This window comes from Bos mutus, chromosome 10 (genome assembly GCF_027580195.1).
Source record: "Bos mutus isolate GX-2022 chromosome 10, NWIPB_WYAK_1.1, whole genome shotgun sequence".
Lineage (NCBI taxonomy): Eukaryota > Metazoa > Chordata > Mammalia > Artiodactyla > Bovidae > Bos > Bos mutus.
The window spans coordinates 8,681,561-8,694,679 of NC_091626.1; the positions used below are offsets into that span (position 1 = coordinate 8,681,561).

At 36.1% G+C, this 13,119-nt stretch overlaps 1 protein-coding gene across 2 annotated transcripts in view; it reads right to left on the reverse strand.

Moving 5' to 3' along the window:
* Window positions 1-13,119, reverse strand: part of AP3B1 (adaptor related protein complex 3 subunit beta 1) — a 235,741-nt gene that overhangs the window by 26,818 nt on the left and 195,804 nt on the right. For both annotated transcript variants that reach the window (XM_070377253.1, XM_005899718.3), the window contains 2 exons: window positions 10,859-11,090; window positions 6,312-6,396 (listed from right to left, as the gene is read on the reverse strand). In XM_070377253.1, the coding sequence (XP_070233354.1) occupies window positions 6,312-6,396; window positions 10,859-11,090 (317 nt within the window). The remainder of the gene's footprint in view (window positions 1-6,311; window positions 6,397-10,858; window positions 11,091-13,119) is intronic.

Consider the following 13,119-nt stretch of genomic DNA (forward strand, 5'->3'; position numbering starts at 1 on the left):
TAAACTAGTCAAGTTTTAAGCACTCCTTTGCTTCTTTCATCATTTGGATGTTATAAGCATCATATTTCTGTTAATTTAGAGGTTAGCTTTACCACTTTAAACCATATTTAAACTTCTTTTTGCCATCAGTCAATTCTCTTGTGAAGCATGACAAGAACACCATCATTCCTCCTCATACTTGTTCATGTTGAGACTTTTTTGTTCCAGATCATTAGCTTATTTTTTACATTAGGTATGAACAATTATTTTTACATATTGATGGATTTTACAGGTAGAATTCTTTCTCTATTTTTTTATTCTATTTTTCTCTGTCAAAGGTTAAATTTTTTACTAACTGCATCTTTGAGTAATCCTTTCAAGAAGGTCGTTGGGGGGGTAAACTGATGGAATCTTTGCTTCCCTTGCTTTGCTTTCCATGGTCTGAAAAATGTCCATTTGGCTTCCTCAAAAATTTCAAGGTTATGTCCCTTGCCTTCTGGTCGCCAGAACTGATGACAGTATTGAGGAGAAATCTGATTCCATTCACATTCTTGTTCATTCTTAGGTAAGCTGCTTTTCTTCTTCTCTCTGGAAGATACTAAAGTGGTTTTCTCCCTATCAGAACTTCTACCAGAATGTGGCCTTTTTGCTGGTTGTTCACATTCACCCCGTTTGGCCTTTGATGGGTCCTTTCAATCTGAAGGCTTGTACATTTCATTTGCTTGGGAAAATTTTCTCCTCTAATTTCTTTCTTTTCTCCATTGTCTCTTTTCTGTCCTTCCAGACCTATTGGATGAACTGCTTCTTTTAACTTTTCTTTCATATTTTCCACCCCTGTCTTTTTGTCTTCTGTTCTACTTGATTTCACTCACTGAGACCCTCTTATGGAATACTAAATTAGACTTCAGCTGTGTCCAGTCTATCTTCCACCTACTGAATTCCTTTTGGAATTATGTTTTTAAATCCCTAAGAATAACTTTAAATTGTCTAATTACTCTTTCTCAAAGTAAGCAATAAATTCTTGCTTTATAGATAAAGTGTCCTTTGGAATCAGATATTAGTTATAATTTTTAAAGATATCTGGTCTCTTTCTCAGATCGTCTGCTCCCTTCATGACTGGTTAGTCGTTATAAGTCATTTTAAGCCTTCCCTTTCAAATTGATGCCTTTCTTGAAAAGTCTGGTCATCCTAAGCTGTCTGTCTGTATTTATAATGAAGGACTAGGTTTGATTAATGAACACAACAAGTTCTGCATGTTAGCTATAAGATTTTAGACAAGTTTTCTTCCTATGTCTTAGTTTATTCATCTCTAAAACGGGATACTACTACTACTCACTTCATAGGAATGTTCTGAGAATTGAGTAAATTAACACACACAATGCCAAGTGTTTAGAACAGTGTGCAGCATGTAGCACTACTCCACATGTTAGTGAGTGTTATTTCTATGGATCTCCTCTACCCTGCTGGGCTGGCTGGAGTTTTCTTAAGTGGGTGAGACATGACTGGTTACCTGGTCGTGAAGCTGGGAGGCAGGTAAGCAATGGCCTGATCTCTCTACCAACAGATGCAAGATTGGCTTTATCCTAGTGTAGATGACTTGAGAATATCCTTCTCTTGGGTAGAACTGCATTTCATCTCATCTCTGACCATCCTGCTTCCTTCCTATAAACTCAACCCTTGCTGCTCTCTTAGGCCCCCACATTCTTACCAAAAGTCCTTCCCAGGCAAGTAGCTGTTCACTTTCTTTACAGGGTAATTCTTAGGTCTGATTAAATGTGTACGCTGCCTCCTGCCAGGGGAAGGACTGGGGAACTGCGGTTTGGAAGTAGTTCTTTAATTCCCTAACACTGTCTCACCCTCACTTTTCACTTGTTCACTTTGTGTCTGAGATTCTGCCAGGTTTGTTCTTACCATTATAGTAGTTTTCTCCCAGAAGTGCTCTGCTCCGTGGTTTTTATTTTCTCTGTTATTGTATATCTGCTCCCATTTGCTTTCTAACTGCCAATAATTCTTCACAATTTCTGGTCAGCTAATAGCACTCTTTCTCTTTTTAGTGCTCATTTTCTATTAAAGAATGTATTTTCTGACTTTTTAATGATTTGGGGCAAAAAGAGGGGTGGATGTTAGTGCTCAGTCCTCTAACTTGAGCCAAGTCATATAATTTTTCATACTAGTCAATACATTAATATCTGCTGGTAACAAGGGTGAGACCTGTTTATGCACTGCATCTACTTTTAGAAAGACACATTTATGTATATTATACACATTTAATCAAGGACTTAATTTGATGACCATTTAAAATGCAAAGCCAAAAAAGAGACACTAATACTTATCAAGTATCCATATAACTATGCAGTTATATATAATAGCTTTATCTGTCTATATATGCATTATGTAACTATAACAATACAGAGAGTTAATCTAGAAGCTAAAGTAGGATCATTCACTCTTGTTCCTTTTCTATAAACAGAAGTGTACCTGAAGGGCTCATAATCCATGTTCTCAGCATTTCTGAAGGCTTCCTATCAAATACGCTCTTATTACCCACAATTTTATATACCAATTTGGATAACATATTTTGAAGAAAAAATTCAATATCAGCCATTCTTGCTTTCCCCTTCCTTTTTATTGAACTACCAACACTAATACAGCACATCACTAAGCAAAAAGCGCTATTTACTATGCAAAAGGCACAGTCAGTGATTGGCGTCTAGGACCAATTGATCTACCCATTACCATTATCTCCCTACCTCCACTAGCACTACTATGAAGCTATTGATTTAAACACTGTCGATCGGTTTCCATTTTCTGATTTTGGGCAGGCCAATTAAGAAAGTGAGTAATTGTGATTACATTGCTTCAGGATCAATTACATTTGATGTAAGACAAAGTGTTCTTTTTGGAATACACACAAAAATAATTTTTGATCTACTGGGGTTATATACTTAATACAAATCTACAATAAATAACTAATTCATACCTTTGCAATAGAAAAACATATTAATGCAGATGCTTAAAATAGCTAAGGCTATTTTCTATATAAAATAAATTCATCATTTCCCTAAAATTAGTTTAAGAGAAACTGAGAAAAAATTATTCATATATATTTTCCAATGGAAGATAGAAATCAAACATTATCTAAATATTTTTCCCTAAAGGGACTTAGTTAATTGTCAAAGACAAGATGTAAATCTTATCTAATGAACTGAACAGAAAATCTTTGTAGTGAAAAATTATTTTTAAAAACACTTCTCTGCAAAAACTGTATGGCAGTACAGTTATTGCCACTGTATGGCAAAAACCACTACAATACTGTAAAGTAATTAGCCTCCAATTAAAATAAATAAAATTTTTTTAAAACGGTTTTTAATATAAACTGAAGAGAAAAAAGAATTTTTTTAGTTATTAATTTTGCCCTAACTTAGTGAATAAGCTTTGTCATTGGGTTCACATTGTCGAAATCATTAAAATGAATACACCTCTGGTGTTGGAGGCAAATCTATTTAGAGTGATGTTCCTCATAGTCTTGTGCTCAGTAATATTGATCTGTGTTGTTTGTCTAATAGAAAAATAATAAACAATTACTAGGCAATGTTGGGAAAAGTAATCAGTTTTTATATATCAGTAATATAGCAGACCTCCCAAAACATAAAGGTGATGATCTGCATAAAATCAATGTGTTATGCTACATTGCTTATATTCATCATTGCAGGTTCTCAGCAATAAATGGTATAATATTAGGCCTGACTTACTGGTATCGAAAAGGTATATGAAAAAGAAAGATTCATTATACTTAACCTTTAAAATTATTTAAAAGTGTCTGTGTATTTCCTAAATCTGGAGGTTTTTATCATAACAAATTCTGTTAGAAGCCACCTAAAATTTAGATAAATAAAATGTCTCAATTCTTCTCAGAATAAGAACAAAACACATCAAATCAAAATAACAAATTATATCTTAAATCAGAAAAATATAAATCAATGAGTTCAAAGATCATTTTTTTTTTTCAAAAATAATTCTTAAAGACACAAATACAGCTAGTTTGCTAATAGTTTCTGGATTTCATCAGAAGTGCATAAAATATTATATAAAACAATAACAATGAAAAATCTCAATCCTAGAAAAGCTCTTTTAAATAGTATTCACCTATGAAACCTTGCCAACTGATAAATGTTCTCTTCTGAATTTCATCAACAGCAGTTTATAAATTAAAGTGAAAAGGGAAAAATGTATGGGTTTTGGTACTGACAGAATCAGTAATCCTCCAATTTAGGGGCTTAAGATACCACAGAAAATGTTTCAAAAGGTATCTTCCCTGGGCTAGCCAACATTATGAATTTAATTTCTCCTGAGTTTTCCTCATGAATTTTCTCGTAAATTTTTCAAAAGCATAGAGATATGCAAAAAAAAAAAATATTTAGCAGGCTCTAACAAACTGACTATGCCAAAGCCTTTGACTGTGTGGATCACAATAAACTGTGGAAAATTCTTAAAGAGATGGGAATATCAGACCACCTGACCTGCCTCTTGAGAAACCTGTATGCAGGTCAGGAAGCAACAGTTAGAACTGGACATGGAACGACAGACTGGTTCCAAATAGGAAAAGGAGTACGTCAAGGCTGTATATTGTCACCCTGCTTATTTAACTTCTATGCAGAGTACATCATGAGAAACGTTGGGCTGGATGAAGCACAAGCTGGAATCAAGATTGCCGGGAGAAATATCAATAACCTCAGATATGCAGACGACACAACCCTTATGGCAGAAAGTGAAGAGGAAATAAAAAGTCTCTTGATGAAAGTGAAAGAGGAGATTGAAAAAGTTGGCTTAAAGTTCAACATTCAGAAAACGAAGATCATGGCATCCGGTCCCATCACTTCATGCCAAATAGATGGGGAAACAGTGGAAACAGTGTCAGGCTTTATTTTTTGGGGCTCCAAAATCACTGCAGATGGTGATTGCAGCCATGAAATTAAAAGATGCTTACTCCTTGGAAGGAAAGTTTTGACCAGCCTAGATAGCATATTCAAAAGCAGAGACATTACTTTGCAAACAAAAGTCCGTCTACTCAAGGCTATGGTTTTCCCAGTGGTCATGTATGGATGTGAGAGTTGGACTGTGAAGAAAGCTGAGTGCCGAAGAATTGATGCTTTTGAACTGTGGTGTTGGAGAAGACTCTTGAGAGTCCCTTGGACTACAAGGAGATCCAACCAGTCCATCGTAAAGGAGATCAGCCCTGGGTGTTCATTGGAAGGACTGATGCTAAAGCTGAAACTCCAATACTTTGGCCACCTCATACGAAGAGGTGACTCATTGGAAAAGACCCTCATGCTGGGAAGGACTGGGGGCAGGAGGAGAAGGGGACAACAGAGGATGAGATGGCTGGATGGCATCACCAACTCGATGGACATGAGTCTGGGTAGGCTCTGGGAGTTGGTGATGGACAGGGAAGCCTGGAGTGCTGCTATTCATGGGGTCACAAAGAGTCAGACACGACTGAGCAACTGAAATGAACTGAACTGAACTGATGTTGAAATTGAAACTCCAATATTTTGGCCACCTGATGCAAAGAGCTGACTCATTTGAAAAGACCCTGATGTTGGGAAAGATTGAGGGCAGCAGGAGTAGGGGACGACAGAGGATGAGATGGTTGGATGGCATCACCGACACAATGGACATGGGTTTGGGTGGACTCCGGGAGTTAGTGATGGACAGGGAGGCCTGGCGAGCTGCAGTTTATGCGGTCGCAAAGAGTCAGACATGACTGAGCGACTGCACTGAACTGAATAAACTGAAGTTTAACTATGTATGGAAGACAGAAAAGTGTCAGTCATTCATTCGTGTCTGACTCTTTGTGACGCCACGGCCTGTGGCCCATCAGTGGCCCATCAGAAGAGTGAAAATCAAAGTGCTAGTCACTCAGTCGTGTCCAGCTCTTCGCCACCCCATGGACTGTAGCCCACCAGGCTCCTCGGTCCATGCAACTCTCCAAGCAAGAATACTGGAGTGGGTTGCCATTTCCTTCTCCAGGGGATCTTCCTGATCCAGGGATAGAACCTGGGTCTCCTGCATTGCAGCCAGATTCTTTATTGTCTGAGCCATCAGAGATGCTCTTAACCATATACAGCAGACTGTAATGGCTATTTGTGTAACAAATAGTAAAAATACATATATCACACATAATCTGTTCAACTATTTCACAGCAGTCTAAATACTGCCAAAGAAAAACAAGATTGTGTAAATATTTTCTCTCATAGAAAAAGCTTTTGAAAGTCTTGATTTTGATCTGCTATTGTTTATAGTAACAAGAAACACAGAACAACTGAACTTACCACAACTGGAAACTGGCAGTCTGAGTGGAATCACAAAAGTCAATACCCATTGAAACAGTAATGGATCCCGCAGGCTCAAGAGATTCTAGGAAATAAGATAATTTAGACATGAAAACACAGAGGAAGTGAAAAAGAGGCAAACTAAACACTGAAAACATAGGTAATGTTTGTGGTTTGGTTAAAACAGTCAAATTTAATGATAATTTGTAAGAATAATTTGAAACTAACGGTATTAAAGGAAATTATAAAGTAATTTCACCTCAAGGCTTTCTTTTTCACAACTTAATTCTGCACGTAACTACAATGAACATATTACATCTATTTGTTTCAGAAATATAGCTCATCCTGAGAAATTCCATGTTTTACAACATTGTCTTGATAGGAACTGAAGGTGAGAAGGAAATAAATGTTTTCCCGTTTGGAACATCTGTACCAGACTCTGGGTGTTTTAAGAGATTATGTACTTAAAACTATGGAATATTTACTCTAGATATAAAAAAAATACATTTTCAGCAATGTCCTAAATTTTCACAGGGGAAAAAGTCCAAAATTTAAAGCATGCAAATTAAAGCAAAGTTGGAAGAAGAAATTAACTTGTCCTCAGGTATTACTGAAGATAACTGGCATTATATGAACCAAAACAGTAAGTCTAATTGTATTATTTGAAGAATTACTCAAAGAAAATTTAGTAATAGATTATGTTATCTTGAAAAAACAAATTATAAAATGACATTTTGTAGATGTGTAATTTCTGAACCTTCACCTATCAGCTAATCAAGTGCCGGAAATAACTGCTTCAATGTACAGTACTGTTTGATAATAATAAAACTCAAGATAAAACAATAACATGATTTTACACTGCTTATGACTCCAGAGTCAAAGAGTAATGCTGCACATTAAATAATAAGGGATCTTAAACATTTACCGATTTAGTATAAATATTTGTATATACTCTATATTTAAATAGAAACCATTCACTTTTGATTTCGAATTTGTTTAACGTCTCCAGTGTGACTGTGGTTGTACAGTTAGTTGCATCATTAGATATAACTATATTTTAGCAAGCACACAATGGTCCAGTAGACTGTGATTATCCTAGGGCTTGTGATAGGTATCATTTCCCATTTAATGCTAACCATTACAGAAATCATGGTACAGGTAGGACAAAATAATTCAATAAGCTTAAATTATTAAGAAGTATTTTTATATCTAAGCCTAAATGAAGATTAAGCATTATAAAGAGGTATTTGATGCTGATTTTTAAAGTGTTATTGGTGTGCTGATTCTAGTTGGAATTCCATTTATTTTTAAACCTAACATTTACCAGGAGGGTATGTAAGTACCCCAAAAGCCTTGCTACTTAATCTTTGACAAATAGGCTTTACTATAAATAACTACAATGAGAGTTTTCTTGCATTTCTCCTAAAGTTTACACCTTATAGCTGTGAGTCACACTGTTCAATGCTCTTCTTCACTGAATCCTTGATGCTTTCTTCTGTGCCACAGATATACTGGGCTTTGGTCTTGTTTGCACCTGACACCACATTGGTAGCAAATGCTGTCATCTCCAAAAAACGATGGCACTCGGGACTAGATCTTTCTGTATCACGTATCCTCATACCTCATTTGACCAAGTGACAGTTCTTAGGATGCCTCGATGATGGCACTATTTGACACAGTTTCATAACATCCTCAGTCTTAAGATAATTAACTGCAAACTGAGTGCCATACTAATTCTGGAGGCTAGTTCATGATCAATGTTTTATTAAATGAAAGCTTCAACAGCAGAGGGGCTTCCCTCGTGGCTCAGATGGTAAAGCATCTGCCTGCAATGCGGGAGACCCAGTTCGATCCCTGGGTCGGGAAAATCCCCTGGAGAAGGAAACAACAATCCACTCCAGTACTCTTACCTGGAAAATTCCACGGACTGAGGAGCCTGATAGGCTACAGTCCATGTGGTCACAAACAGTCGGACATGACTGAGCGGACATGAATTCGGACACTTTCAAGAGCAAAGTGATCAGCATAAAATTATTCATATAACAGATTTTTATAATATTTGAAGCCTACTATAATACATTGGAAAAGTTTATTCAGGCAGGGGTCTATAGTTGAATACTGGTTCTGAATCATCACAATATACATGAGAGGGTTATGTAGAAATGGCTGAAAAACACTGGTTCTATTACACCACTATATTAATAACGAAAAATGAAATCAAACAGGATGCTGTCTACTATGACGGGACAGTTGTATAGTAACTAGAGAAATCTTAGCTGAACTCAAATTTGTCAAGTGTTAACATAAAGTCGCTGAATATAGTGCAGAGAGCCTAAGGCTACTCTTTTGGAGGGGGGATGGGGGGTGTGTGTTTTAAATCTCCTGTGTACATGTACCTGATCTTGTACACTCTTGCAAGGAATCCAGTTTCATGCTAAAGGCAGGGCAAAATCCTGATAAAAAAGTTTTCTCATATTACAGAGAAAAAAAGAACAGACTGGTGACAAATAAGAAAGTCACTGGACTCCTTAACATACGTATATGTGCTTATTAAAGAACACAGATATCTTACTTCCCTTATTTCACAAAAATATGAAAATACAGTATTTTTGTTGCATTCTTAGGATGTTTTTGGAGGACTAATTAAGATATATCATACTCTGAACTCTGTTATCTACTGCACGGGAATCTATACTGCATGGGAAAGAACTCTGTATCTTGAGGGTATCCAGTAAATGCCAACAAAATGTATGAAACCCTATGGTCAGGAAATCTGCCTAAGAAAAGAAAGCCTATTACTAGTACTGAGGCAATGATATATATTCATATTTTATTTTGGTGTGAAGGCCATACTCTGAAATTTATTATATTTATTTCTTCTGTTCTACATAGGCCAACAAAAGGTCAACTCATCAACTCATTATGCCAGCTCAAAGAAATGTTAATACTGTTCTACTGTTTTAACCTTTGGATAACATTTTCAACCTTCAGACAATGCATATAACAGTTGCTTGATGCTTCTTAAAGTAACTTTTTAACTAGATAAAAAAAAGCTGGATTGCAAGCAATAAAAAAGAACACAAATTGGGATATTCTTAATTCCTTGGCAATATGTTAACCACAAAATAAATAAGAATCAGCACACTGTATTCTTTAAATGGTGTCTTAATTACCAAATTATTTTTTTAAAATGATATTAAGTGGGTTCTGAAATCAATTTACTTTAACTCTACTTCTCTCTACTTTGGCTGCTACCAAATTTCATCTAAATATTAGGAATTTTTTATATCTTTGTGGAAAAAAATATAACACAAAGGATGACTTTTTTATTGAATGACTCATTAAAATGACAGAGGAGAGAATTCAACAATGTCAAAGAGCTCACTCAGGCAAAGATGGAGAAAGACAGAATAACTATATGATAGGAAATAATGAGTAAAGAAGGCACAGTTACCTGGTCAAAAGGCTTTGCTCACTTAAAGTATTATATAAAAAAGGAACTATGTGGACCTATATGATTGTAACACTTCAAGGATTCAATGACAGAAACCTTATATCACTTTTAATTAAGATCTTTTCTGAAGCTTCTTTCAACTAAATTGTAGGACTGCCTCTACTCACACAAAACCAAAATAGAGCTAAACATTTGAACTACTGTACCATTTTAAAAATTCAAAGCCAGCCATGCAACTGTCACACTTAATGCTAAGAAGGTGTATTTCCTGTAGCAGCTGGGGAGATAGTATGATGTACTGGGCCCTGAGGCAGCCTGGAAGGCACTGGTGCACAGCAGGGGCAGCCCACTTGGCATCAGCTGGGTGTGCAGCAGGTGGGATAAAGCACGGGTACCACCATACTCTTGTGCTTTATCCATGAACAGCGAGATTTCTGGGTTTGTCCTTTAGTGTCAAAGGATGCTGATTTTTAAATGGTGGCAACAGATTAAAACACATGATGTGTGAAAAAAATACCAGTGGGTGTTTCTGCCTTCAGAAACATACTGTGGGCTTTCTGCCATCAGAAAGAGGAAGACAAACAAAGAATTGTTATACACCCTCTCAGTCTTTGCTCCCTTTACATTTCAATCTATAGAATGTGAAGGAAAATGGGGAAGAAAAGATGCAGGGGGTACTATAGCCAAAAGGCAAAGTAAAATCAGGCAGGGAAGGAAGCTGACCAGGAAAGGAGCAGGGTAGGTGATGCAGGTAGGAAAAATGCAAAGCAATTTTGATTCTCCAGAACCATTCTTTCATCAGTACTGGTTATCACCATTGATGGTACCTGATTTGCTAAGGGCAAAGAAATGTACTTATCTTATACGATAAATTTGGTTTAAAAAGGAAAAACTAATGTTGGGTTGGCCAAAAAGTTCGTTCCGGTTCTCCCATGCCATGGTAATGAAAAACCCAAATGAACTTTCTGGCCAACCCAATATAAATTGAGTTTGCTAAAAATGAATAAAATAATATGTATTCTATTTTATTTTAAAAATAAACACATTTAATTATCAAATCTAGTTAAAGCAATAAATGAGAATTAATATTTACCTATTGGATTAAAAACATGCATTTGCATGCCCATAGGAAGCTTTTTTCCCCCTACGTGGATATTTTCTATCTTCTGATCAGTGGTATTATTCAGTGTTATTTGCACGGAGACCATCTTATCACCAAAAATGCAAGGCTGTCTTGGAAAGAAGTAGTGGGCAGCGAGTCCTTTCCCACTCATTCGATGAAGCAGTACATGAGTTTTCCCTGGTACAAAGACAGGAGTACTGACCTATTGCACATTGGAAAAAGAAAGAAAAAGTGAATTAGTGAATATGATTACTAATTCTTAGAAAATATGTAAAAATTCGTAACATTTAACTCCTATTTTCCCTAAAGTATTAAATAAATCACAATAATAGGGTATTGCATAGATAGGTATGAAGTCAGAAATTATAAAAATTTTTCCGTACTCCCCAGGCATATATTAAAATATTTTGACAATCTACATCTAAAAAAGAAGAAAATAATTGCAGTTATATAAATATATATATTTTTAGAGTTTATAAACTTTATTTTCTTCCTAGGTATAATATATTTTGGACATTTTGCCAATTTTCTTTTTATTTTTAATAATTTGTCTTTTGATTTCCTTGGGCTCTCAAACTATAAGGCAGAACTTATATCTGCCTGTAAGTTCATTATAGGCAGATTATAATATCTTTCATTATAGGTAGATATTTATACTTTTATTTCCAATTTTGACTCCTTTAACTTTTTTCATCTTGAATTTCTTTCACTGTAAACTAAAGACCTCCTTTTTAAGTGGTTCCTCCTTTGCTTTAACAATTAAAAGATCTTCCCTGCCTCAAGATTAGTAACTATTCATTTACATTTTCTTCCAGAGCTCTTATGGTTCCAATTTTTCAATTTATGAGGAACTAATTTAGGTAGAGAGTGCCTTGAACTATAAGGAGATCCAACCAGTCCATTCTCAAGGAGATCAGTCCTGGGTGTTCATTGGAAGGAATGATGCTAAAGCTGAAACTCCAATACTTTGGCCACCTCATGCGAAGAGCTGACTCATTGGAAAAGACTCTGATGCTGGGAGGGATTGGGGGCAGGAGGAGAAGAGGATGGCAGAGGATGCGATGGCTGGACGGCATCACTGACTCGACGGACATGAGTTTGGGTGAACTCCGGGAGTTGGTGATGGACAGGGAGGCCTGGCGTGCTGTGATTCATGGGGTTGCAAAGAGTTGGACACGACTGAGCGACTGAACTGAACTGAATTTAGGTGTATCTACTCTATATTTAATCATTTTCCTCCAAATACGTAACATTTGTACATGATTCAATGACTAGCTTTTCCTCAATGATCTGTAAATGCAAACATTCTATTTAGTTGGAGACGTTTTTGAACTTTGATAGAACTGCTAAATCAGTACCATACTGTTTTATTTCTTAAAGGCCCGCAATATGATTCAGTTGTTTGACAAAACAAAGTGTCCTTTATTCCTCCACCCACCCCGCCCCCCTGCCAATATTTTCTTGGCTAATCACCTGTTTCTGTTTCCACTGAACTTTAAACTCTTTGAGCTAAATTCAATTGTGACTGGAATCAAAGGCAGCATATTCAGTAAAAAAAAAAAAAAAAAACCCATCCATTCTAAAATCATAAGGTGGCTGTCTTTCCATTCAAAGCACTGCATGTGATTTGACATAGGAAGGCTTTAAAAAAAAAAAAAAAAACAATTTGTAATTAAACAGGCCCAATCAAGATTTGTTCCTAAAAAGTGTACTCTCCCAAACTAGGTTTCCTATTATAATTTAACCTGCTCAACAGGTTCATTATGCCACTGACATCTGATATATAAAAAGCCTAATAATAATACTAATCATTTAAAATGCATCAACAAAAATCCAAGAGTTAAGTAGGAAAGCAGAAGAGAAGCAGGAATCTGGAGTTATAAGCAGCCAGGAATTAGCACTCTAGACATCATATAAGGCTCTTTGAAGTCAGGCCTTATGTCATTTAAGAGCTGTCAACTTGTCTGAGTTGGTTTATTGAATTCTCTCAATCTAGTTCTGGGACACATGGTCCAATTTGTCTCAAAATTCTGCACCTTTATTATGACAGTTAAAATGATGCTAAAGCAGTGTACAGCAATGGAAGGAAAACAGTGTAACTGTCTTCACTCACCCTTTCCACACAGCCAAATTCAAGAAGCACTCTTTAATGAAGTTAGCATCTAAAAAGGTCCTCCGAAACAATCCTCCACGATAATGCAAAAAAGCCTACGTTTTCTTTCACAGTAAAT